Here is a 22,264-nt window from a genome sequence, read left to right on the forward strand (position 1 = left end):
ATGTAGGGCCAAATTTTGAGTTTAAAGGTGTAAAATAGAAAATACATATACATTGGTCTCTACCTCCAGTTCCAAGCACTAAAACTGTTGCAATTTCCGACGTGACAAGAGTACTAGGTGCATTTTGGGTTCTACAGTTTGATCTTTGACCCCGATTTCTGACACAGGGCTTCTCAATCCCTAGGAATTTCTTGGGTGATAGCACTGTTTTTTTGTACTGAGGCAACTCTGGGTGGGCTCCTGGGTGGGGACTGGCTATTAGAAAAGACCAAGCCATGATTAGAACTTAGATATTGGGATAAAAGAAATAAAACAGATCTTTCCCTTTATGGATTTTAATTCTAACAGAAATTGGACAATGATATGGCATATAAGGAAATTATAATAGAGTATGTTCAAAAGTGAAGTGTTGGGGCGCCTGGGTGGCGCAGTCGGTTAAGCGTCCGACTTCAGCCAGGTCACGATCTCGCGGTCCGTGAGTTCGAGCCCCGCGTCGGGCTCTGGGCTGATGGCTCAGAGCCTGGAGCCTGTTTCCGATTCTGTGTCTCCCTCTCTCTCTGCCCCTCCCCCGTTCATGCTCTGTCTCTCTCTGTCCCAAAAATAAATAAACGTTAAAAAAAAAAAAAAAAAAAAAAAAAAAAAAAAGTGAAGTGTTATGGGAAAATATAGAGCAGGGTAAAGGAGATCGGGAGTTCTGAGAGAAAAGTTACAATTTTAAATGGTGATATTCAGTGTATGAGAAGTTGACACTTGAGTGAACATTTAAGGAAGATAAAGTAAACCATGGATTTTTTTTTTTTTTTTAAGATATTAAGTAATCTTTACACCCAATGTGGGGCTTGAACTAAGAACCCTGAGATCAGGAGTCTCATCCTCAGGGGCTCCTGAGTGGCTCAGTTGGTTGAGCATCTGACTCTTGAGTTTGGCTCAGGTCATGATGTCACAGGCTCATGGGATTGAGTCCTGTGTCAGGCTCCGTACTGAGCGTGGAGCCTGCTTATGATTCTCTCCCTCTGCCCGTCTTGTGTTCTCTCTCTGTTTCCAAAATAAAATAAAAATAAAAATACAACATAAATTCATTAAGCCCCTCTAGTGATATTTGGAATATTCTTTATTAACAACATAACAAAAAAGAGTCGCATGCTCTACCAACTGAGCCACCCAGGTGGCTCTAAACCATGCATATATTTGGGCAAAGAACGTTTCTAGCCAGAGGAACATAGAGAGCAAGGACCCTGAAGAGCTAATGTGCCTGGCTTGGTTGTTGACCAATGAAAAAGCCACTTGTAATATGCAATAGAATAAGAGCTCTTCCCCTTTCCATACTCTGTTCCCCATTTAAGCATAAATATTTTTCACCTACTCAAATATTAGGGAATAAAGTATCAGAAGTCACTATGCTGCCTTTATACCAAGTAGTCCTTCCCTTCCCTTTGCAATTTAAACAGCTGTGAACTCTGCTGGAATTGTGGAAAGGGAATAATTGAGGAGGAGGCTGGGGCAGTGAGTATTTGAAAACTTGACTCCTTAGTGCAGAGGGCCCTTCTCATTTTGTTTAAGGTGTGCAGAGAGCTGAAAGCCTGCATGACATTGAACCTATGTTGAGGTTATGGTCAGCAAGGCATTTAGTATATGAATAACTTTGAATATTTAAAAATTTTATTTTAATAAAGAACCAAATCTCTTTTTATACATATACCAAATCTTTTTATACATACTTCATTACTTAATATACCACACTTCTTTTGAATAACTTTGAATATTTTAAAATTTTATTTTAATAAAGAACCAAATCTCTTTTTATACATATACCAAATCTCTTTTTATACATACTTCGTTACTTAATATACCACACTTCTTTTGGAATGAGTCCATTTCTGATTACAAAGCTAAAGAAGACATGCTGATAGTATTAGAAATGGAACATCACAAGGGGCTCCTGAGAGGCTCAGTCCGTTGAGCATCCAACTGTGATGTCAGCTGAGGTCATGATCTCACGGGTTCATGGGCTCAAGCCCCACACTGGGCCCTGTGCTGACAGTGTGAAGCCTTCTTGAGACACTCTCTGTCTCTCTGTCTCTCTCTCTCTCTCTCTCTCTCTCTCTGTCTCTCTCTCTCTGCCTCTCCCCCTGCTCTTATGCTCACACTTTCTCCCAAAATAAATAACATTAAAAAAAAAAATGGCGACATCATAGAGTTTTCAGATTGTCACAGAGTTTTCCGTGGTAATATTAACAAATACTGTAATTATTGCTATAATGTTATATTGCTATCATTGCTATCAAATCTAAATTTATATGTAGATATATAAATGTTTAAAGATATCTATAAATGTTATATATATACATTATATATTATTGCTATTGTTATATATTACATATATGTTATTGCTATGATGTTATATTGCTGTTATTGCTATCAAATCTAAATTTATATGTAGATACATATAACTGTTTATAGATATCTATAAATGTTGTGTGTGTGTGTGTATATATATATATATGTTATAATTTATACCATTTACCGTAATAGGTATACCATTAGGTGGTACCTGTGGTCAGTTTTACAAAGTCTTTTAGTTTTGTTTTTTACATTGATTTACGTATTTATTTCGAGAGAGAGAAAGAGAGGGTGAGTGTGCGAGCTGGGGAGGAGCAGAGAGAGAGAGAATCCCTAGCAGGCTCCACACTGCCAGCACATTGCCCAAGATGAGGGTCTCAAACCCACGAACCGTGAGATCATGACCTGAGCTGAAACAAGAGTTGGACGCTTAACTGACTGAGCCACCTAGGTGCCCCAGTTTTACCAAGTCTTAAAGACCTAGTATAGGAATATCATTTCCTTGCTTAGATTTGTTTGTGTAGGAATAATATTATATATAGCTGCCATAAAAATACTAATAACAGCTTTTATAACTTCATTCATTGTCTTGATCCCCCTAAACTCTATTTTCCCATATAGATTTTATATATCTCAGTTGAGAATTCTCTTGCCACAGAGTCTGGGGAGAGAAATTTTAATTTGAGTAGTAGGTGACATCTAATCTGTTTTCTTTTTTCCTACAATTCAAAGTTATCCATTACCTTGACCAAATGTATTTTGGTCTTGTTTTAGTATATGAATAACTTTGAATATTTAAAAATTTTATTTTAGTAAAGAACCAAATCTCTTTTTAAACATAAATTTTATTGAAGCTTAGCATTCACACAGACCTACACAAATCATAAATCTATACCTTAATAAATTCCCATACAGTGAACTCATAATTATCAGCACCCAGCTCAAGAAATAGAATATCAGGGGCGCCTGGGTGCCTCAGTAGGTTAGAGCGTCTGACTTCAGCTCAGGTCACGATCTCGCGGTCCGTGAGTTCGAGCCCCGCTTCGGGCTCTGGGCTGATGGCTCGGAGCCTGGAGCCTGCTTCCGATTCTGTGTCTCCCTCTCTCTCTGCCCCTCCCCGCTCATGCTCTGTCTCTCTCTGTCTCAAAAATAAATAAAATGTTTAAAAAAAAAAAAAAAAAGAAATAGAATATTAGCAGAAAGTTCCTAGTGTTCCTTTCTTACCACTCCAAGGATAATCATTGCTCTGTTTAATAACATATATTAGTTTCCCCTGCTTTTGAATTTCATATGGACATGTATAATACATGTAGTGTATATGGCTTTTTTCACCCACCATGATGTTTATGAGATCCATCCATGTTTTTTTGTTTTTTTTTTTTTAATTTTTTTTTTTTTCAACGTTTATTCATTTTTGGGACAGAGAGAGACAGAGCATGAACGGGGGAGGGGCAGAGAGAGAGGGAGACACAGAATCGGAAACAGGCTCCAGGCTCTGAGCCATCAGCCCAGAGCCCGACGCAGGGCTCGAACTCACGGACCGCGAGATCGTGACCTGGCCGAAGTCAGATGCCTAACCAACTGCGCCACCCAGGCGCCCCTCCATCCATGTTTTTAAATGGAGTTGTAGTTCATTTCATCCCCATTGCATAGTATCCTGTGAATATCACAGTACTGTTTATTTATTCAACATTAGGTGGACATTGAGTTGTGCCTAGTTTTCACCTAAATAGTGCCATTGTGAATATTCTCTGCATGTTTCTTGGTGAGCATATATAACACATGTTTCCTGGGCTTAGGAGTGGACAGAGCTTTGCTTTTAACCGTTAACTTTATAAACAGTACATTTTCATAATTTAATTGAAATAACTTTTAAAGACCATTTTTAGCCTAAAAAAAAAAAAACAAACCTCTTTGCTCTTTATTTCTTCCTAGAAACAGTCCTAGGAAAGTGTGTAGAAATCTAAGATAATCACGAGTTTAATTCTAGATTTTCATAATGCCCTTTGGCCCAGAGATATTTCATGTTTTAGTACACTTTTTTTCAGGTAGTTTCTTTTATTTTATTTATTTATTTTTTTTATTGTTCCTTTGCTGGTTTTTTTTTTAATATATGAAATTTTTTGTCAAATTGGTTTCCATACAACACCCAGTGCTCATCCCAAAAGGTGCCCTCCTCAATGCCCATCACCCATTCTCCCCTCCCTCCCACCACCCATCAACCCTCAGTTTGTTCTCAGTTCATAAGAGTCTCTTATGCTTTGGTTCCCTCCCACTCTCACCTCTCTCTCTCTTTTTTTTTTTCTTCCCCTCCCCCATGGGTTTCTGTCAAGTTTCTCAGGATCCACATAAGAGTGAAAACATATGGTATCTGTCTTTCTCTGTATGGCTTATTTCACTTAGCATCACACTTTCCAGTTCCATCCACGTTGCTACAGAGGGCCATATTTCATTCTTTCTCATTGCCACGTAGTACTCCATTGGGTATATAAACCACAATTTCTCCATTCATCAGTTTGATGGACATTTAGGCTTTTTCCACAATTTGGCTATTGTTGAGAGTGCTGCTATAAACATTGGGGTACAAATGCCCCTATGCATCAGCACTCCTGTATCCCTTGGGTAAATTCCTAGCAGTGCTACTGCTGGCTCATAGGGTAGGTCTATTTTTAATTTTTTGAGGAACCTCCACACTGTTTTCCAGAGTGGCTGCACCAGTTTGCATTCCCACCAACAGTGCAAGAGGGTTCTTGTTTCTCCACATCCTCCCCAGCATCTATAGTCTCCTGATTTGTTCATTTTAGCCACTCTGACTGGCATGAGGTGATATCTGAGTGTGGTTTTGATTTGTATTTCCCTGAAGAGGAGCGATGTTGAGCATCTTTTCATGTGTCTGTTGGCCAGGTAGTTTCTTTTAAACCCTAATGTACTTGAGTTTTTTCTTCTCATTGAGAGCTATTATTTAAAGTTGTCTAACGTAGGGTTGCAAATTGGCTGTGAATATATTATTTGGACAGTGTAATTTAAAATAAATATGGGGGGGTGGCACCTGGGTGGCTCAGTCAGTTAAGTGTCTGACTTTGGCTCAGATCATGATCTCATGATTCGTGAGTTCCGGCCCCATGTTGAGCTCTGTGCTCATGGCTCAGAGCCTGGAGCCTGCTTCAGATTCTGTCTCCCTCTCTCACTGCCCTTCCCCTGCTTGCTCTCTGTGTCTGTCTCTCTCAAAAATAAACAAACATTAAAAAATAAAATAAAATATAATAAATATAGGGGCGCCTGGGTGGCTCATTTGGTTAAGCATCCAACTTTTGATTTTGGGTCGGGTCATGACCTCACAATTCGTGAGATCGAGCCCTCCCCCGGTTCTTGTGCTGACAGTGTGGAGTCTGCTTGGGATTCTCTCTCTCCCTCTTGCTCTGCCCTTCTCCCACTTGCACTTTCTTTCTCAAAATAAATAAACATTAAAAAATTTATAAAAATTAAAAAAATAAAATAAAATACCTAAAAGAGTACATATACAATTGCATTTTTTTAAATTGTTTTTTTGTGGGTTTTTTTCGTTTGTTTTTGTTTTTTTAAGAGAGAGAGGTTGCACAGGCGGTGTGGAGTACGGGGGAGAGGGGGAGAGAGAGAATCTCAAGCAGGCTCCAAGCTCCGGGTGGAGCCCTGATATAGGGGCTTGACTTCATAACCCTGAGATCCTGACCTGAGCCAAAATCAATGACTTGTACGCTTAACTGGTTGAGCCACCCTGCTGCCCCACAAATACATTTTTTCATTTAAATGGATATTTAATATCTTTAATGATGTCTTTTTTATTTTTCCTTGAAAAATTAAAGTCTGGAGCATGAGTTCTGTACTCCTTTGTAGAACCAAGTTGTGATTATTTGCCCTCTGTAAGGGTCTGTTGCTTTCCAGACACTTTTTCAGTATACTGCTTTTTCAGTATATTGCCACCACTGTTGTTTTCATTTGGTCTTCTGTGCTCATCTTTAATATTATTCTGGCTTATAGGTATTTGCATTTGTTAACTCATAGTTGTATGCTACCTGATTTCTGATAGGCAGCTTCCTTATATCAGTTTTTTTAAAGTTGAGCTAATATTCTACTTGAACATATTTGTTGACCAGATTGGGCTTTATGCCTGCTAGGAATCTCAATTCTTACATAATTTTTCATATTTTGAGGATGAAATACTCTAAATTTTTTTGGCCACAACCATTTACAAAACAATATCCATATACTATAGCTTAATTTTAGTCACTGTCCTTTGGCGTTTGTTGGGAACTAAATCATTTATAATCTGGTAGTAACTCCTTATAATGAAAATAATCTCATAATGAATCCTAAATCATTGTTATAACTTAAACACAGGCTTCCTTGTCTTTGATGTACATTAAGTTACATAGTTTGCCCTGGAAACTTGTAATCAGTTCCAAAGTTCTGGATTTGAAACTTGCTAGGGGAACCTTTCTATTTACAACAAATGCCACTGACACATTTAACTAGAATTTTGAATATATGTGCTTGTTAACTGGAGGGAGCACTATTTCTTGAAAAGGTAGGAAGTTGAGAATGCTTTTGTTGGGATTTGTAAAGAAATGCATAATGGGGGGTGCCTGGGTGGCTCCGTTGGGTAAGCATCTGACTCTTGACTTTGGCTCAGGGCATGATCTCTCCGTTCTTGGCATTGAGCCCTACGTTGGGCTCTGTGCTGACAGTGCTGAGCCTGCTTGGGATTCTCTCTCTCCTCTCTGCCCTTCCCCGCTCACACATACGCTGTCTCTCAGATATACAAACTTACAAAGGAGACGGCATAATTGGCAAAAAGAGTCAGGGGAAAACCCCTTTTTGTTTGCATTTATAAGGGGGCCTTCTTGTGTGCTTCTTTCCCTGAAACAAAGAGAAAGCCAAGTTAACTTCCAGTTACATTTACTACTTTCAAAGAGGCAGCCTTGATAATCCATTATTTAGAATTGTTTGGTAAATTGTGTCACTTTAGGTGGAAGAAGCTAAACAAGAATTACAGGAGGTTGTTGAATTCTTGAAAAATCCACAAAAATTTACTGTGCTTGGAGGTAAACTTCCAAAAGGTAAGATATCTTCCCTTTACCATGACTTGACATCAAAAATACTGTCATCCATTGCTAATTTAATTTTTATCAGATTTAAATGCCTAAAGTTTAATTCTTAATTGCTGTTTTAGAAATAAGTCTTCATTCTAAACATAACATTGTATAACGTTTTTTGGGAGGAAGCGGATTTTGAGTTTTGTTATAATTTCAAACTTTAAGTTGTAAGAACAGTACAGAGAACTCCCTGTACTCTTAACCAGACTCAACAGTTTTTTAGCACTTTGTCCCATTTGCTCATTCACTTTCTTCACATAAGTGTATTTTTTTAATTATTTGAGAGTAAGTTATAGATATCATGCTCCTTTAACCCCAAATACCTATTACATATTTATTTAAAATAAGGATATTCTATTATATAACTCCAATATAGTTCTTAAAATCAGGAAATTTAACTTGGTTCCAAAACTATTATGAAATTCACAGTTATATTCAAATTTCAGCATTTCTCTTACTAATATCCTTCGTAGTAAGGTCCTCCCATCACCCTCACCGACCCAAGTTAGGACCTGATCCAGGTTTACACATAACATTTAGATTTTTCTTTAATCTGAAAAAATTCTTCAGCCTTTTATTGTAGGAGTGGGTATGGATCTTTTATGACCTTACAAATAGTACACACTACTTTGTAGAATGTTCCTCTCTGATGTTTTCCCACAGTTAATATGATTTAATGACTGTTGTGATTTTTAATAAGAAATACATATTTAGTCTTAATCCCATTTCTTACAATTTCCTAGTGTTGAGAGCAACACCGTGAGGTGACTTTTAGAACCCACCTAAGGTTAGGAGCTGGTTGCCAATAGAATCAACCATGTGATTACACAGCTGAAACCTCACTCTCACCCTCCTGACTGCTTGGGAGGGGAGAGTGGCTGGAGGTTGAATCAGTCATGCATGTCTAATGAGGCCTCCATAAAAACCCAAAAGGATAGGGTTCAGAGAGCTTCCAGGTTGATAAATGTGGAGATGTGGGAAGAGTGGCATATCTAGAGAGGGCATAGAAGCTCAACAATCCCTTTCCTTTTCCTTGCCCTATGCATCTCTTCCATCTGACTGACTGTTCCTGAGTTGTATCCTTTTATAAGAAACCAGTAATCTAGTAAGTACAGTGTTGTTTCTCTGAGTTCTGTGAGCCATCTTCGCAAATTAATCAAATCCAAGGAAGAGATCATTGGAACCTCCTATCTAGAGCCTGTTGGTCAGAAGCCTAGGTAACAGCCTGGTCTTGCAGTTGATATAGGAAGGGATAGAGGTAGAGGCAGTCTTTTGGGACCAAGGCCTTAACTTGCAGTATTTGATGCTATGTCCAGGTAGTTCGTGTCAGAATAGAGTTGAATTGTAGGACACCCAGGTGGTGTTGGAGAATTGCTTGTTTGTGTGAGGGAAAAACCATAGGCTAAAATTGGGTACAAAATTGTAATGACTTAATGGTGTCCTTATATTATACAGTTGTACTATAATCATTTATATTGAACTTTTAAATGGTTCTGGTGTTTTGCTGTTAAAATGAGCACATTGGGGGCTGGGCAAAGTCAGTGAAGGGGAAGGGAGAGAGCTTCCAGTTGTAGAATAAATAAGTCAGAGGAATAAAAGGCCCAGCATAGGAAATATAGTCAACGATACTGTAATAATAGTATTGCATGGTGACAGAAGGTAACTACACTTGTGGTGAGCATAGCATAATGTGTAAACTTATCAAATCACCATATTGTATACCTGAAACGAATGTAACTGTGTGTCAGCTCTACTCACATAAAGATTTTTAATTATGATAATAAAATCAGTGCTGTGGTGATCATCTTAAGGTCTCAAGGCTTTGCCCACATGCTTAATTAACTCCTTAGAATACATTGGAGATTTACTCATGTGTTATTTATTCATTATGCTAGATTCCAATTCTAGAAATGGAATTGGTGAATTAAAGGAGACACTGCTATTTACATTTGGTTTTGTGCTACACACTGTCTCTACTGAGAATGTTCAGAAGTATCTAAAACTGTTTCCATGAGTCTGCTAATTTAGGATTCATTTATTAAGTCAATATTATAACATCATAAAGAGCATGTTTAAAACCATAAAATAGTCACACTTTTCTTATACAATATCAAAGGATATTGTATAAAATTGTGGGAAAATTCTCGGGTACCAAAATATATTCTATAAGAAATTGATACAGTGAGGAGTTAAACCAGTTAGGAATAACATGGCAACACAAGGGGACAGTCTGAAGGGTATTTTTCAGCTTTCCTTTAAAAGGGTGTTTTATGGGATGCCTGGGTGGCTCAGTCGGTTGAGCGTCCAACTTCGGCTCAGGTCATGATATCGCGGTCTGTGGGTTCGAGCCCTGCGACGGGCTCTGAGCTGACAGCCCGGAGCCTAGAGCCTACTTTGCATTCTGTGTCTCCCTCTTTCTCTGCCCCTCCCCTGCTCATTTCTGTCTCTCTCTCTCTGTCAAAAATAAACAAACATTAAAAAAAAATTTTTTTAAAGAGTGTTTTATGTTAAAATATAGCATTAATATAATTTTGTTGCCTGTTTAAATATATTCTGAAAAGTGAAAAGTTGTGGAAACTAAAGAATTCTGTTATTTCAACTTAGAAGAACTTACTGCTGTTATGAAAATTTCCAAACATATGAAAAAGTTACAAAGCTGTAGAGATGAACTACTTTACATCTAAAGCCTTTGGTATGCATCACCTAAGACCAAGCACATTATCCTAAATAAAGAGAGTAATTTATCCTACCAAGTAAAACTAAATACTGTTTCCTTGATATCTGGTACTCCAGGTTTTTTTAAATTTTCCTCAAATGTCTCTAGAATTTCTTAAGTATGTTTTTTATGGAAGATCATCAAGTCAAGGGTTCATGTATTACATTTCATTGTTTAATCTCTTAATCTGTTTTGATGTGACTTTTGTTTAGTGATAAATAAGTTTATATTCCTTTCTCTCAAGATTCTGACTTGTTGAGGACCGATAGATAAGCAGTATTTAAATGATAGAGGGAAATTAGTTTTGGAGAAGATCCTGAAGTTGAATCATTAAAGACATGTTTTGCTTTGTTTCAAAATACTGGTCATGTGTCTTCAACCTCCAAACTATATACATTAATTATTAACTATTTGTTTTATAGGTTCACATCAGGGTTTTGTTTTTGGTTTTGTTTTTTTAAATTTGAATCATTCTCACTTATTTTTTCTTTTAGGAATTCTTTTAGTTGGACCCCCAGGGACAGGAAAGACACTTCTTGCTCGAGCTGTGGCTGGAGAAGCTGATGTTCCTTTTTATTATGCTTCTGGATCAGAATTTGATGAGATGTTTGTGGGTGTGGGAGCCAGCCGTATAAGAAATCTATTTAGTACGTTTTAACGTATCTTTCATACAATACCAAATTTTCTTAATTTTAGGGGAAGAGGGCTTCTTAACCCTTTCTTGGCTATGTGATTATGATTGATAGCTGACCTAGCCATTGTGGGGGTCAGGTTTTAGGTACTTTAATGTGTGAGCTAAAACAGAACTGTACTTTTCCTCCAAAGAGAAGAGCCAGGAGAGGTGTTTGACGAGGTTGGGGGCTGTTGTAAAGCTGGGTTTTTTGTTGTTGTCCTATTCATTTTATTTGTTAATCTGATAGTATGTAATTAAAGAATAATTAGCCTCAAATCTGATTGTATATGGTTTATGCAGTTGGAAGAGTGAATACTCAGTTGTTTGTGTTGTATATTATTGTATATGATACAGTTTTTTTGAGGCTACTGTTCTTAAATCAGTTTTGAAAGAAAGAAAGAGACCTCCTTTTGTGTTGTGTCTCCCAAATGAATGTCTTTTGTTGGCTTTTGACAACCTTACAGGTTTTTCATTTTTATATGACTTTGTTCAAAAAGTATTGATTTCGTTAAACTTATTGGAATCTCTTTTGTTTTCCTAGGGGAAGCAAAAGCAAATGCTCCCTGTGTTATATTTATTGATGAATTAGATTCTGTTGGTGGGAAGCGAATCGAGTCGCCAATGCATCCATATTCAAGGCAGACTATAAATCAGCTTCTTGCTGAAATGGATGGGTAATTGAATCTTCCTCTGTCTTTGGAATATGGTGATATATTTGATAACTTTCGAGAAATTGGAAAAAATATAGACAACACAGTAGTCCCTAGTGCAAGAAGGCCAGACAAGCTTCATTCTCTGTATTGTGTTGTGTCCATAACTAATTGATGTATCAACTGTTCTTAATTGATGACCTCTACACCTTTTTCATTAATTGTGGTGTGACAGGAAAGTACTGACAATAGTAGTCTCTTTGGAGATGTAAAGGGATTGTAGACTGGTTTCTACACAATTTGTGACTAGCTTCTAATGTTGTTGCAGATTAAAAGTTTGTATCAATTTTTATAATCTAAAAAGCAAGAGGTGGGGTTGCTTTGAAAGAAGTAAAAACGTCTTAAAACCATATAAGGCAGTTTGGAACCCAATAGGAAGTCTAGGAGCAAATCATTTGAATTGGTAAACTTGAGAATAATTTTTCACAAATAAGTCAGGTACACAAATAAGCCTTTGTGAAGATCTGTAATCGTAGGTGACTTTGTGATTTATTGTTAGCAGTTTTATTGAAGTATTCTGGCCCAATAACATTTGTTGTTTTCAAAAATTATTTAAGAGAGATGTCTTATCCCCTGGGTATAAACAAGATCACTCCCTTTTCTTTGCTGTTACTAAAATTAATGATAAACAGTTTTGTGTAGAGCATTTCTATATGTGTACTCTTTTAATTTTCAGTGAAAAGGTACTTTTGTTTCTTTTTTGATAGTTTTAAGCCCAATGAAGGAGTTATCATCATAGGAGCCACAAATTTCCCAGAGGCATTAGATAAGTAAGTGTGAAAAGACTTCTTTGGTAACTAATGATCATACTAGAACATGGATGAACTTTAAAAGAGAGGGAAGCGCATCACAAAACATCACATATGTTTTCATTTGTATGAAATGTCTCAAATAGACAAATCCGTAGCAACAGAAAGGAAATTAGTGGTTGCCAGAGTGTGGGAAGAATGGGGAGTGACTGTTGGTGACTGTGGGGTTTCTTTTGGGGTAGGGGAATAAAAATATTTATTATTTACTAATTTATTATTTAATAACTCAAATGAGTGTTGATAGCTGCACAACTCTGAATATATGAAAAACCATGGGATTATCTACTTTAAATTCTGTGATATGCTAATTATATCTCAGTGGAGCTGTTTAAAGAATCTTTTGACAAACTTTATATCACAAAATTTTAGGCTGGTGCAGAAAATTGTAAAATGAAACTTAGAGTTTTAAATTTTTGTTGTACTTATCATAGAAGTTACTCTTGTTTTCTTTCTTAATATGTTGATTTTTGAGAGAGAGAGAGAGAGAGAGAGAGCGAGTGAGCGCAGGGGAGGGGCAGAGAGAGAGGGAGAGAGAGAATTCCAAGCAGGCTCAGCACTGTCAGCTCAGAGCCCAACGTGGGGCTTGAACTCAAGAACAGTGAGGTCATTACTTGAGCCAAAATCAATAGTAGGACGCTCAGTGGACTGAGACACCCAGGTGCCCCTGAGTTACTCATATTTTTCTTAAGTTTACTGATTTTTGAGAAGCAGAGGTGGGGGAGAATTGGCAGAGGGGCAGAGAGAGAAAGGGAGACACACAATCTAAAGCAGGCTCCAGGCTCGAAACTGTCAGTGCAGAGCCCAACACGGGCCTCAAACCCATAAACCAGGAGATCATGACCTGATTCCTTGGTTGACTGACTTGCATGTTTTTGTTTGAGGGTTGTGTGCTATCTATCTGTATCAAACTTTGTTCTGCCTTCTGGTTATTGAAACTGTTTGGGAGGCATGTTTTTAAATTTTTTTTGTTTATTTAGTTTTGAGAGAGAGAGATAGAGTACAAGTAGGGAAAGGACAGAGAGATACACACACACACAGAATCTGAAGCAGGCTCCAGGCTCTGAGCTGTCGGCATAGAGCCTGACCTGGGGCCTGAACCTGAGAACTGGGAGATCACAACTTGAGCCGAAGTTGGGCGCTCAATTGACTGAGCTGCCCAGGCACCCCTAATGTTTTATTTATTTATTTATTTATTTATTTATTTATTTACTTATTTGTTTATTTACTTATTTGTTTATTTATTTAGTTAAAAATTTTTTAATGTTTATTTGAGAGAGAGAAGGGGAGAGGAGAGAGTGAGAGAGAGGGTTGGGGAAGGGTAGAGAGAGAGGGAGACACAGAATCTGAAGCAGGCTCCAGGCTCTGAGCTGTCAGCACAGAGCCTGACGTGGGACCTGAACCCACAAACTGGGAGATCATGACTTGAACCAAAGTTGAACACTCAACTGACTGAGCTGCACAAGCGCCCCTAATATTTTATTTATTTGTTTATTAAAAATTTTTTTAATGTTTATTTTAGTGAGAGAGGGAGAGAGATACACAGAGTGTGAGTGGAGGAGGGGCAGAGAGAGAGGGAGACACAGAATCTGAAGCAGGCTCCAGGTTCTAAGCTGTCAGCACAGCTCCCAACGGAGTGCTCAAACTCGTGAACCACAAGATCATGACCTGAGCCAAAGTCAGACGCTTAACCGACTGAGCCACCCAGGTGTCCCTTGATCTGTGTTTTAAAAGGAGTTGTATGCATATTTATGCTCAAAACTCCAATCTAAGGTGAAATAGGTGATGGGGATTAAAGAGTACATTTGTCATGATGAACACTGTGTAATAAGGAATTGTCCAATCACTATACTGTACACCTGAAACTAATATAACACTGCATATTAAGTATGGTGGAATTAAAATCAAAAACCTCAAATCTCCAGTCTAACTTCAGTTGCCATTATCTTTCCATCTTGTCTTTAGAGTGTCAGTCATATTTAATTGGACCTTCATTATAGTCAGATTATTAATTTATATTTTCTTTTTATATTCTCCTTTTAGTGCCTTAATACGTCCTGGTCGTTTTGACATGCAAGTTACAGTTCCAAGACCAGATGTAAAAGGTCGAACAGAAATTTTGAAATGGTATCTCAATAAAATAAAGTTTGATCAGTGTAAGTCTAATTCCATTAACACCAACTTTATTATTATCTCTATAAAAAATGGTAATATTTCAATCCACCCTGTTTGTGGTCCTTACTTCATAGATCTCTCCAAAGACCAGTTTGTTTTACATGTCCTTTTTCCTCTCCATTTATAGGTCCTTTTTAAAGTTTATTTATTAATTGTATATACAGGAGATTCTATCATTTGAATCCTGATTCTAAAGGAAGTTTTCTTCCAAGTGTTCAGATACATAATACTTGAAGATAAATGTATGTGTAAATGCTTTGGGGATGAATGTAAAATATGAAATACTAGGAAGCATATATAATCACTTTGGGGCTAAAAGAGGCAAACTGTAAAACAAAACACATGAAAATATTATGGACTCAAATAATAAACACAGCTGTCACGCTGTACTATTTTCAAAGATAGGTGAATAAATTTGTTAAACCAAATATGTTTCCTATAATAAGGAGAGCTTTTATAAATGTACATATAATACTATATACGTATAAAGTATTTAAAGATGAAATTCAGAAAATAAAAACAATATTTTATCTTTGAGTATACTTTATCAGTTTGTGGTTAGGCTAGTAACAATTTAGGTCATAATTTGAAGGTTTATAAATCATGTCTGGCAACTCTGCATTTCTTTGTTTTTCACAAAGTTATTTAAATTTAAGAACTTTTGTGATTTGTCCCGTTGGCAATATTAATAGTATATTTAGTGGCAGTTTGGGCTTTTTTCCTCTAGAATTTAATAAAGTGAATTTATTTGGTAATTGCAGTGAGATAAATATTTTAAGTTCTAGTTGAGGATAGCTTTTTTCTTTTGGAATATGAGTTGTTTGTGAAGAGCTCTTTTGGAATTTCAATGTTGTCTTCTATTTTCATAGCTGTTGATCCAGAAATCATAGCTCGAGGTACTGTTGGCTTTTCTGGAGCAGAGTTGGAGAATCTTGTGAACCAGGCTGCATTAAAGGCAGCTGTTGATGGAAAAGAAATGGTTACCATGAAGGAGCTAGAGTTTTCCAAAGATAAAATTCTAATGGGTAGGTTTTCTCTGTCTCTCTCTCCCTCTCTCTTTTTCTTTTCCTGTCTCACCCTGTTCATTATGTTAGAGAATAAATTCTTCTTTTTGAGAAAAAGGTTATAAAAAAGAAAGGTACAGGAGCAAGAAAATATATACTCAAAAATAGCCGTACAATTGGGCCTCTTAAGAACAAATACAGTTTATATGATTATACTGTTTGGGGGCATGGGTGTCATGTGTTTTCTCTTATCTGATAGTGCTGCTAAAAGAGTAACTTAACTGGGGCGCCTTCCTGGCTCAGTCAGTTAGGTGTCTAACTCCTGATTTTGGCTCCAGTCATGATCTCACGGTTTGTGAAATGAAACCCCACATTGGGCTCTGCCCTGAGAGCACAGAGCCTGCTTGGGATTCTCTCTCTCCCTCTCTGCCCCTACCCTGCTCACACAGACCTGATCTTTCTCTCTCTCAAAGTAAATAACCTTTAAATAAATACTAATGTTACTAATTTTCAGTATTTGATTTTATTTATTTATTTTTTTTTTTTTAATTTTTTTTTTTCAACGTTTATTTATTTTTGGGACAGAGGGAGACAGAGCATGAACGGGGGAGGGGCAGAGAGAGAGGGAGACACAGAATCGGAAACAGGCTCCAGGCTCTGAGCCATCAGCCCAGAGCCTGACGCGGGGCTCGAACTCACGGACCGCGAGATCGTGACCTGGCTGAAGTCGGACGCTTAACCGACTGCGCCACCCAGGCGCCCCCAGTATTTGATTTTAAATCTTGATTGAGTTCAAAACAGGTTAGTTAGGACATTCCTGTTAAAATTTACATTTATTTTCTAGAATTAAACTTCCCTTGTTGATAGTAAGGATTAAGATGATAGCTCTTACAATTTTGTTTGTCACTTGGAAAGTTGTTGTTTAAAATATTCATTAATTATAGTAAGTCATGTTACACTAAGAATTACTTAAAGGCAAATGGGTTTTAGTTGTCTAATTATACCTTCCTAATGGAGTGAATGAATTAAAATTTTATCCTTAGGGCCTGAACGTAGGAGTGTGGAAATTGATAACAAAAACAAAACCATCACAGCATATCATGAATCTGGTCATGCTATTATTGCATATTACACTAAAGATGCAATGCCAATAAACAAAGCTACAATCATGCCACGAGGCCCAACGCTTGGACACGTAAGTATCTTGTGGCGTTTATTTGTTTGTTTTCCTTTCAAATAGCACTCTCCAAAAGCTGATGAAGGGAATTGTTGATGAAAATAATTTAAAAGAAAATTCAACTAATTCCCAAGTTTGTGGATCACTTTCTTCTGAAACATTCTGACAACAAAGGAGTGACAACAAAGGATCATTCTTAAATATGTCTTTGTGCTCTTCCCTCCACAGAGAAACTGTGGTGGCGGTTCAAGAGTTTTTCTAAGGTTTTTCTCATTGAGTACACGTTTCATTCTCATCTCTTTCTAATGATAGACATTTTAAGCACTTATGTGTACCCGGGGATAAGTTTGTCCTATTGCAGAGTTATCTATCTATTACATATATAAAATGAATTTTTGCTCTCTAATAATTTTTCTGATTTTTTGTACTGCCAGTTTTGTCATCAGTCACCCAATGACCGTCTCTACTGATTGTCTCAGAGCTGTCAGCATCATGATTTTAAGTACAATAGTGAGAGCCAAATGGTAATTCTGATTATTAATATAAATATTGCAAGCGGTATCTAAAGTTTTTCTTTGTTTCCGATTGTCTAGGTGTCCCTGTTGCCTGAGAATGACAGATGGAATGAAACTAGAGCCCAGCTGCTTGCACAGATGGATGTTAGTATGGGTGGAAGAGTGGCTGAGGAGCTGATATTTGGAACTGACCATATTACAACAGGTTGGCTGTAACAAATGGCTTTAGTTCAAATTGTGCTTGCTGATTTAAAGATTTTTTTTAAAAACTGAGTTCTTGGTATATTTTTAAATTTAGGTGCTTCCAGTGATTTTGACAATGCAACTAAAATAGCAAAGCGGATGGTTACCAAATTTGGAATGAGTGAAAAGGTAATAGCCACTTAAAATTTTTTTTTTAATGTTTATTTATTTTTGAGAGAGAGACAGAGTGTGAGCGGGGGAGGGGCAGAGAGAGAGGGTAGACACAGAATCTGAAGCAGCCTCCAGGGTCTGAGCCGTCAGCACAGATCCTGACACAGGGCTTGAACTCACGTACTGTGAGATCATGACCTGAGCTGAAGTCTGATGCTTAACCGACTGAGCCACCCAGGCACCCCTATAATACTTCATTTTCTTCCTTCCTCATGGATCAAATGATAATTTGCCAAGTGCCTCTTTGTGAGAGAGGGTTCTCATTATAAATTGATAACATTTACTTTCCCCGTCTCAGCTTATTCTAAACTGAATGTCGTTGTCTGAGTGATAAAGTTTAGTATTCTCCTTCCATTCTAGCTACCTGGATAGTAGTAGGTAGTATTTCATGAGCTAAGCAGATGTTGAGATCTTCTATTTCTCTTCGTATGACATAAAACACCTACTTGCTCAGCTTTCTTACTTTACCGTTTCGCATATTTCACTTTCCTACATTATCACTGTGGCTTCATGAAGCGCTGCTAATACACTGCATTGTGGATGTCTAGATTAGGAATAGCTGTGAAGGTTTTCTAACAGGGTACTCAGAATCATATGTATAATTTTAATTTTTTTCTCTTCCTCATACTTTTAATTTAGTCCTAAACTTTCAGAAGAATAAAGAAATTTCTTTGCCTTCAAGGTGTGTTTATATTGAATTTCTTCCTTTTCCCTATAATGTTTCCTTAAGTATAGGATAATACTTCCTCTGTTACATTTATTAGTGGTTTAGGGTTTTTCTGTTCAATTTCTTTCTTCTTATTTGTTTTAGCTTGGAGTTATGACCTACAGTGATACAGGGAAACTGAGTCCAGAAACTCAATCTGCTATTGAACAAGAAATTAGAATCCTTCTAAGGGTAATAGTCATATTTTTCTATGCTTATGTATCTATCTAGTCATAAATAGTAAGGTACTTCCAAGGGATATTGGTTGTTCTCTATTCTTCAGAAATGTCACTATATATATATATGTACGTGTATATATATATAAAATAAAGATAAGTGCACCATTGCAACTATGATTTTAATATGTCATTTGGGATCCTCTGGTCATAGAGCGGAACTTTGTTTTATTCTGACCATAGGCTAAGAATGGTTTATATCAATAATTATAAATATTCTACATTAGCTGTGAAACCATAGCGCTGTGAGAATAGGGGATATTATTTGAGTCTTTATTGGTGTATCATTCTGATGTATATTTTATTCAACAAATATCATTTGTTTTGTGTTAGCTGTGTGCCTGTGCTGAGAATGAAGAACAAAGGTCTTTGAAAACAAGTCTTTTTTATTTAAATGCCCAGTAGCTGTATAGTTGTATGTGCTGTTTACTGAGAAAACGCAGATGATGGCCTAAGGTGGGGGAAGTTTGTAGATCACAAGCTCAATTTCATATATGTTGAACGTGAAATGTCTTTTCACATTCAATGTCATTTCATTGTTCATGTGAAAATTTCAAGTTGGGCAGGATACATGGGTCTGGTGCTTAGTGTAGAGGTTGGATATGTGCATGCCATTTGGATATGCATGATGGCACGTTTTGGAATGGACAAGACTGAGTTAATGTCAGGTGTCTAGTGAATGAGAACTATAATTAGGGTAGGAGATAGCAAAACGAAGGATATTGGATAGGGCTATATAGTCAGATGGTGTAAACTTCAAAGGAATCTTGCTTTATGTAATGGTCTGGCAATGGTGAGGGGAACAAAGAACTTAGCTCTTTACCCTGAAATGTCTGGCATAAGAGTGAACTAATAACTGTCACTTGAGGGTTTAGAAGTCTCCCCAGCAGGGCCAGGGTTTATTTAAAAAAAAATTTTTTTTAATATTTATTTTTGAGACAGAGAGAGACAGAACATGAGCAGGGGAGGGGCAGAAGGAGACGGAGACACAGAATCTGAAGCAGGATCTAGGCTCTGAGCTGTCAGCACAGAGCCTGATGTGGGGCTCAGGCTCACAAACTGCAAGATTATGACCTGAGCCAAAGTCAGGCGCTTAACCAACTGAGCCACCCAGGCACTTCTAGGATGGCCGGGTTTTGATTAACTCAAGAAGGTAGAAGAAATGCTTTAAGGAAGTTTAGTATATGAAAAGTTTATATAATGGAAAAGTTTAGAAGGTGTTTCAGAACAGGAAGTTCCTCTGCCTTCCCAGAAACTTCATTCTCCTTCTTTTATTATTTATGTTATTTTGAGTAAATTATACTCTAGTATTCCTAGAGCATTGGAAATACTCCTTTTTTGCTCTAATACATTTGTGAAAACTTAAAAACCATAATAAAAGTTAGATTCTTTTTCTGAAATGGTAAGATTAGGAAGGCAAGAAGGTACTCTTTCCACTAAATGGCACACTTATGTCGTTATTAATGGAAGTGATTACTAGTTTGTAACATTTTAGGTTCAAATAATATGAAACTTAAAAGTATAAAAACCTAATAGTTGTCTTACATGTTACCATGTAAGAGTTTCATTCCAGCAGAATTTTTAAAGTTACTACTAATTCATCCCTGATTATTAGTTATAATATTCCATGATAATTTGTACTACTTTATACTTTCCTTGATTTTGATTATTTCACTTGAACATAAAAGTTTTATTCAGAATGTCTAATGATGTCTATTTGTAATAATTGTGTTACGTTTCTTTGACCTACCTATGCTTTTTGGTGTTGGTCAATTGATGTTGTCACAGACTGACAGTGAGTTGTTACCAAGGAAAAGAACAGAAAAGTAGATCTTTTCTGGCCATTTCAATTGTATAAATGGGTGAAATCTCACAAGGTAAAAGGAACAAAACCTCCCTTTCCTTTTTACACATGTATATTGAATAGAGAAGTAGATTTCTTTGTTCACAGACCTTATTTTAAAAGTAAGTACAATGTGTACTTTTATATCTTTAAGTAGCTCCTTGTCTAAGTAGTCCTCAGTTATCCATGTGATAGATTTTCAGGTTAAGAATAGAATGTTTGTTTCTTATTTATGGTTTTTGCTTATCCTTTCTGCCTCTTAGATACCTGCTTTTTCCATTTCAGGACTCATACGAGCGAGCAAAACACATCTTGAAGACTCATGCAAAAGAGCATAAGAATCTAGCAGAAGCTTTACTAACCTATGAGACCCTGGATGCCAAAGAAATTCAAATTGTTCTTGAGGGAAAGAAATTGGAAGTGAGATGATAACTCTTAAAATGGATGCATTGCTGGTTTTACTGCAAGAATATATAAGTAGCATTTCAGTAGTCTCCTTTTGCAATGCTTTTCTCCCATTCTTGACTTAGTATCATCACGTAAGGGTCTGAAACTCTATGTTAGTCTTTTGTCACATTTAATCTAATTTTGGTTATTCTCATGATGATACCTATTGCAAATTATCAGCCCATAGCAAATATGTTAAAGAAAATAAAGAACTATTAGGATTGAAAACAGCTGGTTTGAGCAATGTCAATCAGTTACTAAGTTGAAAATAAGTAATGATTTTATGGGTGGTTCCTTTACCAGATGTGAATTAAAATTGTGCCTTGGGCTCTTGGGAAGTATTTTGTACTTGGCAGAGTAAAATTGTTGAAGGATTGTCTTTGTGTTTAGCTGGTCCCACTTACCTTTGATAAAGAAATGATACCATTTGGCTGTTGGTGAACCATATTTCTATATAGGTCAGTGGAAACTTCATTAGGAAGCACTTAATTATGCTCCAGATTGTCCATATAGAAAATAGTTCTGTTTTTGTTTTTGTCTGTCAAAGAGTAGAGAATTGTAAACATATAGCTGTCATCAGAATTTAAATGATTATAATCTTTTAGAAATGCAGCTTGCATTTTCATTGTCTTTTTTTTTTTAACATCATTATCACTCTTACTAATGAAATTTATTTCAAAGCAGCAAGTATCTTGTTAAATAAAAAGTAACTCACTTCAGATTCTGAATAACTATATAATTGTGCTTGGTATTGAAAGAAAAATTAACCCCAAATCTCAGTACCTTCTAAGTGAACTTTGGATTACCCTGTGTTAGAAATGGAAAGTTGTGTTTGCTTTTCATTCAGATTTTGTGAATATGAACATGTTGTTACAGGATTTACAGATGACTTTATTTAACTCATAGAAAAATTATTTTAGAGCTCATTGTATTGGTTTTACAACCAAATTATATTCTTGAAGTGATTTTATTAAAATTATCTACAGTTTTCTAATAACTTTTAAGCTGTATATGGTCTTCATTGAAGAAGTTGATAGAGGGAGTTTGCTATACAATATCCTTTTCTCTTTTTTTTAATGTAATTTTAAATTTTGATCTAATTTCAAATTTATAGAAATGTTACCAAAATAATAAAAGGGACTCCTATATACCCTTGATCCAGATACACCATCCCATTTGTTAATTGCCCACCTCCCTTTCTCCCTTTCTTTTCTCCTTTCTTCTTCCCTCTCCCCCTGTCTGGTATATATGTATGTATGTACACGTGTCTTTGTGTGGATGCATGTTTTTATTTTTCTTGGATAGACTTCTAATATTGAAATTGCTAGGTCATGTAGTAAATTTCTGTTTACCTTTTTGAGAACCTGATG

The 22,264-nt window shown here is 36.6% G+C and overlaps 1 protein-coding gene across 1 annotated transcript in view; it reads left to right on the top strand.

Annotated features, from left to right (window-relative positions):
* Positions 1-22,041, top strand: part of YME1L1 (YME1 like 1 ATPase) — a 50,464-nt gene extending 28,423 nt beyond the window's left edge. Inside the window, exons 9-19 of the mRNA XM_045466167.1 lie at positions 7,346-7,436; positions 10,683-10,835; positions 11,403-11,535; positions 12,279-12,341; positions 14,421-14,533; positions 15,422-15,577; positions 16,600-16,751; positions 17,327-17,453; positions 17,547-17,620; positions 18,474-18,560; positions 20,733-22,041. Of these exons, the coding sequence (XP_045322123.1) occupies positions 7,346-7,436; positions 10,683-10,835; positions 11,403-11,535; positions 12,279-12,341; positions 14,421-14,533; positions 15,422-15,577; positions 16,600-16,751; positions 17,327-17,453; positions 17,547-17,620; positions 18,474-18,560; positions 20,733-20,876 (1,293 nt within the window). The 3' untranslated portion in view covers positions 20,877-22,041. The remainder of the gene's footprint in view (positions 1-7,345; positions 7,437-10,682; positions 10,836-11,402; positions 11,536-12,278; positions 12,342-14,420; positions 14,534-15,421; positions 15,578-16,599; positions 16,752-17,326; positions 17,454-17,546; positions 17,621-18,473; positions 18,561-20,732) is intronic.
* The last annotated feature ends 223 nt before the right edge of the window (positions 22,042-22,264 follow it).

This window comes from Leopardus geoffroyi, chromosome B4 (assembly GCF_018350155.1).
Source record: "Leopardus geoffroyi isolate Oge1 chromosome B4, O.geoffroyi_Oge1_pat1.0, whole genome shotgun sequence".
Classification (NCBI taxonomy): Eukaryota; Metazoa; Chordata; class Mammalia; order Carnivora; family Felidae; genus Leopardus; species Leopardus geoffroyi.